The sequence below is a fragment of the Camelina sativa genome, chromosome 13 (genome assembly GCF_030686135.1).
Source record: "Camelina sativa cultivar CO46 ecotype springtype chromosome 13, ASM3068613v1".
Taxonomy (NCBI): domain Eukaryota; kingdom Viridiplantae; phylum Streptophyta; class Magnoliopsida; order Brassicales; family Brassicaceae; genus Camelina; species Camelina sativa.
This window is the reverse complement of record NC_141892.1, coordinates 21919704-21925954: the sequence shown is the minus strand read 5'-3', so window position 1 is coordinate 21925954 and position 6251 is coordinate 21919704. Positions and strand designations below refer to the sequence as shown.

The window sequence follows — 6251 nt, the reverse complement described above, 5'->3', positions numbered from 1 at the left end:
TGAAACATTAAATTGAAAGGTATAATAACACTTAACAGTGAAGTAAAAAAAAAAAACAATTATTTGACAAAAAAAAGAGAGAGAGAGAGAGAGAAGAACAAGTCTCTGCTCTTTGGTCTAGCTACCAGACAAAAACTCTTCTCCCATATAATAACTCTCTGTTCTCTGGTCAATCAATAATAATCTCAAAATATAATACTCCGTAAGAGAAACACCCTTTTCTTGCTTTATCAAGATTCTCTCCTTCTTCCCCCACAAATCTTGTTTGTAATTTCGCCGGTTTTAATGGCACCGGTGACGGAACATCAGAGTTCTTTCCTAAGTCGACTCAGCCGTCGCAATCAAGTCGTGTCCATGGACGTTAACCACGAGCAAGAGCTCGAAGAACTCGAAGATTTCCAAAAACACGTAGCTGAGCGTTTCGCCGAGTTACTACCACAACCACCACCGTCTGATTCGCCGGAATCTCACCCGGTTCTATCGATCCAGTGGCTAAAGAAGCTTCTTGATGTTTTCATGTCTTGTGAATCGGAGTTCCACTCTGTTTTGACATCGAACCCGTCTCAGATCTCTAAACCACCGTTGGATAAGCTTGTACCGGAGATGCTTGACCGGATCGTTAAGGCTCTTGATATCTGTACCGCCGTGGTTAACGGCGTTGACTCAGTCAGACAAATCCAGCGTCTTGCGGAGATCGCTGTTACGGCGTTGAAACAAACGCCGTTGAGTGACGGAAGCGTTAGGAGAGCTAAACGAGCTCTAGCGAGCCTCCTCGCCGCTTTGAACGCCGATAAAAACAGCGGCGGAGGAAGTGGTAGGAGGTCAACGTCGGAACAGTGGTCTTCCTTTGGTAGGCGTAGCGGCGGAAGCGGAGGAGGAGGAGGGTGTGTGAGCAAGAACTGGTCGGCGGCTAAACAGATTCAAGCAATGACGGCGAACCTCGTAGCGCCACGTGGTGGAGAGGCGTCGCCGATATACATAATGAGTAGTGTGATGGTAATGGTGATGTGGACGTTAGTTGCGGCGGTTCCTTGTCAGACAAGTAACGGCTTATTAGTTCATTTGCCGTTGCCGAAGCATCAGGTTTGGGCTAACGCCGCCGTGAGCATCTCCGAGAGGATCGGTGAAGAGATGAAGAAGAAGGAGACGCGTTGCGGTGGATTGATGGAGGAGATGCAGAGGATGGAGAGGATAGGGTTGAAGCTGATGGAGTTTAGTGAAGGGTTTAGGTTTAATGGGGAGGAGGATGTGACGGCGGAAGTGGCGGAGATGGAGGAGATATGTCGGAAAATGGAAGATGGCCTTGAAGGGTTACAAACACGAGTTAGGGAAGTGTTTCATAGGTTGGTTAAAAGCAGAAGTGAGATTCTTGAAGTGATTGATCACTGATTAGTAATCTTTAACTTTGTTGTGAAAAATCTAATCTTTGAGTGACTTAAGAAAAAGAGAAAAAAAAATTATAGGTCTTGATTGTTTTATTTTATTTATGAATGATAATCTTTGATGTATATAAATTACAGTTTGTAATTTAAAGATATGTATACACCATGTTTCTTCTCAAATTTATAAATTTTAGTCTTTGTTTTTCACGTTGAGGTTTTTATGTGAATGTGAAAGTCTAGAGATGTTGCTTATCTTCTAAAGACTGGTAAATTAAATTTAGTCTTTACAAGTTTAAGTTCTTACAAACACAGTTTTACACTTGTCTGTAGCTTATCATAAGCCCACTTGTAAATTTGAGAAAAGAAACAAAAACATGATGAACACATCCAAATTACAGGTAACTAGGAGAGTTACCGGCACAGGCCGAGTTACCCGCACGCCTCTGCGGGCAGAAATTTAATAGAAAATCAATTCAATTTTTCTTTCTAAAATACTAAAATAATTTTATTTTTTACTTTTTAATGTTTAAATTTTCTCAATTCCATTTTTAAAAATGGAAACAAATAAAAGATCTCAATAAGATGTTTACTATAATATTCTACATATATATTATCTTTATTAAGATTTAAAGGCTCATTTTCATATTTTCAAGTATTTAATGAGCCCAAAACATTCATTATGATTAATTTTAATTAGAATAATATAGGAAAGGAGATCATTCTGATCTTTGAAATCAACGAACTAATGTAATTTGTTTATTGTTTGGTCTATAAATATATGAACTAATGGTATTTGGTTGATTCTTTGATCTAAAAATATATGAGCTAATTTTCTAATTGACTTCCTTCATTTAGATCATTAAGATAATATAGAAAGCTAGTAATTGGTCATACAAACATTCAACATATTATCAAGGTTTAGACCATTAGGATAATATAGAAAACAACCCATATAAGGGTTTCTAGTACTTGGTCATACAAACATTCAGCATATTATCAAGTTTGCATATACAAAAAAATTGAAAACTAACATGCCTTCAGCTTACGTCCCTGTAGTTTTTCCTACATGCTCCATTACATGATTTATGTAATAACGTCCAGCAAATTCCAAGCTGAAGATATAGAAAACACATTCATAAGTTAAACCCTATCATGATACACTACTTGATATTAATAAACATTCAAAACTTACATGGCCTTGTGATGCTCAAGTCCTTCAAACTCCGGTTTTATAAATATCTTGGAGGAGGCCAATGTGTTTACAATACACGGTTTACCTAACGATGTTTTAAGTGGTATAAAAGTTTGGTAAATGATTATACCACATAGTGTTTAGCATTTGTTCAATCAAGCGAGTGTTATTAATAGTACATACCTTCATACTCTCCAACCTTCCAGAAACGCAGAACACAAAACACCGGTTCGGTTTGATATGTGAGATGGCATCCAGATGTCTCCCATAAAGACATAAAACGGGTAGCACAGACGCTTACTGCACGGCACTTGATCGTTTCATTCCTTCAAATGTAGATAGTCGAAACATTTTATGAAATAGTCAAACTCTAAATTTTACTAACATGATAGGTGAAATAAATGTATTTTACCTGCCATTTAATAGCTTGAAAACAAATTCATTATAATGATCTATGTTGTCCTTCACAGCTACTATACATCCACAAACATCTATTGTGGCAAAAAGTCAAATTTTCCCCAATGAGATGAATGAACATTTCCAAAATCTATCATATACATACAACTATTTTGGTAAAAAGTTATTTTTGTACTTTTCTATGGTAGGGACCAATACACAAAGTTCCAAATATCCTAAAAAGTCTATAGATTCCTTAACACAAGATTTCATAACAATATTAACAAAGTTTAAACATCTATTTTGAGAAAAAGTCAGAATTTGTCTTTACATTGAAATAAGTGAATGTTTCCAAAACTATTTAACACTCATATATAACTATTTTAGTATTAAAGTTGAATTTGTATCTTTCTATGGAAGGGACCTTTACAGAAAGTTCCAAATTTCCTAAAAAGACTCTAGATTTCTCAACACAAAGGCAACAAAAACCTAAATTAACGGAGTTCAACTTAATAAATTTAAAACTAATTTAAGGAAAACGTACCAAAGGAGATGGGATGGTGGATTCTTCCTCGGAAAATATCATCCAAATCTGCGAATCGGAAATAATTTTTGGAATTTACCGATTTCTTTAGGGTCATGGTTGTTTCATCCGTAAACTTGATTTGATAAGGATGATGGGTATTCCTCTCCTTGAGGGTTGGATTGATGATTTTGAAATTCCTAATAGCATACCATTCATCCTCGTAGATGTACTTCCGGAGCTTGAGTAGTGTAGTCGGTATAAAGGCAACTTCAATTGTGTCACCCTTCCAAAATTGTTTAACATTGTGTTAGAAAACTATGATTTAAGTACTTTTGTAAATCAAACATAAGTAGAATTCTTGTTATATTAACTACATTAACCTTTTCGTCCACAAGAAGAGGAACCCATTTTGTGAAGAATTCGGTGACATACCACGAATTTAAGACCTTGGCCAAGATACACCATCTCGTCCTGCCGGGATGAAGATTAGATATACAGTCGTACTTCATGATTTCCACAAATTAGGGTTTTCCTGTTTATCCTCTGTTAACGAAAACGAAAAGGGAATTGGAGATTTGCAAGAATACAAACAGTCACGATTAAACGTTACGTCTTATACGTGTTAGCGTGTCTTACCTTTTATCTAGACTGTTAAGTATTTTAATAATTATTATAGTATGTATAATAAAAGATTTAATAATGGTATTACTAACAATTTTATTTTTGAAAACAACATTATTGAGACTAATAAAATGTAATGATGTGCAAAATTTAGAATAAGATGCCCTTAGAATAAGAGAATATTAGAAGTTGTTTTTCTCTAAATTGAAAGTATAAATCATAATGACATAACAATCCTATTATTTAAGATATGTTAGAGTTAAGCATTTTATAGGTAATATATAAACTTAAGATATATATAACAATTACATAATTTTAATCAACATTGTTGAAACTAATAAAATGTGATATTTTCATCTAGTACTTCTTTTATAATATAGAATAAGAGGATAATAAGGATATGATTTTTTTCAATGTGAAAGTCTACACCCTTCTGAAATAACATTCTTATCATTGGAGAGAAGTTAAATTTAAATATAGTAAAAAATGGGGCAAACAACGTTTTATAAATATAATTTAAACCAATTTATTTTAAGAGATAAAACAAAGTCCAAGTCTAACAATCCAAAACAATAATGCAATTTCAAAACATAATTAGACAGTCTCAAATATCTCTTTGTAAACAACATTAAGTGTTTTATTCTGACACTTCCCATCTTTATCTGTAATTAACACCTTTAGCCCTTTTCTGGTTGTGACTCTAGAGAAGGCAACATAAAGTTGTCCATGTGTGAAAACCGGTTTCGGTAGAAACAATCCGACATGTTCTAGTGTTTGACCTTGACTCTTATTTATAGTAATTGCAAACGCCACGGTAACAGGAAACTGTCGTCACCTCATACGAAAGGGAAACTTTGCATCAGGTGGACTAACATACATCCTAGGAATAAATACCCTATCACCAACCTTTTTTCCTGTCACGATTCTTGCTTCGATTGCATGATTGGCCATCTGAGTAATAATTAGTCTCGTACCGTTACACAAACCTCCCTTTGGATCTATATTCCTTAACAACATGACAGGTGCTCCTATTTTCAACGTCAAAACATGGCTTGGCAATCCAGAAACCTGTATACTGTTTAAGAATTCCTGAGTGTAGATCATATCATCATGTCCGCTTGTGTCAGACATTTCAATACTATCAGAGCTAAGATATCGTCTCTCTTCACCTGTGATCAACAAAAAGTAAAGAATTTTAGGTTTTTTTTTAATAGACATTTTTAATAAAAAATTTTACTTCAATATCAATATTTTTAAATAAAAACTTTTTCTCCAATATCCAAATTCCATAATTTATTTTGTTTGCATACCTGGGAGCTTAGTAAGCATAAACTGATTTATTTTATCAACATCGTCATTCCTTGGACTTAGAATATCTCTTTCACTAAAGAATCTTGGATCAGTCCTCATTGCAAAACGTTCTCCATAAATCTCTTTAACTATTGCTTCAATAGGATTCCCACTTGTATTAATTAATAAATCATCAGGAATTTTAATCTCCACATCCCCACTATTTGACTCGTTGATTTTGCCATCCCCAATATCAAGAAGCCACTTTGAGAAAGTAGCGAGAGCAGCCGTGTCCATACTATTACTTGTCTTACGAAGTCTCAAATTTTCGGTAAGTTTAAGAACTTTACAACTATTCCAAAGAACAGATGAGTTTATAGATGCTAAAACTGTCGCCACTCTTCCTCCTTCGGTTATAACAGGTAGTATTTGTCTAAAATCACCTCCTAACACTACTACTTTACCTCCAAATATCTGGTCACACTTCATGATATCTCGCAAACTCCTATCCAAAGTTTCATAACAAAGCTTGTTCATCATTGGAGCCTCGTCCCATATTATGAGCTTTGCTTCTCTAATTAAATCAGCAAGATCAGATTCGGCATCGATCGAACACACAGAATATTCATTAAGATTGATTGGAATACCAAATCTTGAATGAGCCGTTCTACCACCTTCCAAAAGCAATGCAGCTATACCACTTGAAGCAACATTCAGAACAATATTACCTTTAGCTCTTATATCAGCACCAAGAATAGTCCACATGAATGTTTTTCCAGTACCACCAAAACCATGGACAAAAAACATACCACCTTTGTCGTGATTCACAGAGTGAATGATTTCT

General features: G+C 34.9%; 1 protein-coding gene, 1 non-coding gene and 1 pseudogene across 2 annotated transcripts; 1 reads left to right on the top strand and 2 right to left on the bottom strand.

Moving 5' to 3' along the window:
- On the top strand, positions 1–1589 carry LOC104737129 (protein ROH1A). Its single transcript, XR_015577360.1, has one exon. It is a non-coding gene; the product is annotated as a protein ROH1A (transcript).
- A 3122-nt stretch (positions 1590–4711) lies between these two features.
- Positions 4712–5221, bottom strand: LOC147929837 (uncharacterized; annotated as a pseudogene).
- A 189-nt stretch (positions 5222–5410) lies between these two features.
- LOC147929836 (uncharacterized) lies at positions 5411–5896 on the bottom strand. Its single transcript, XM_087480744.1, has one exon. It carries the CDS (start codon positions 5894–5896, stop codon positions 5411–5413), a length of 486 nt encoding a protein of 161 aa, XP_087336870.1.
- Between the last annotated feature and the right edge of the window lie 355 nt (positions 5897–6251).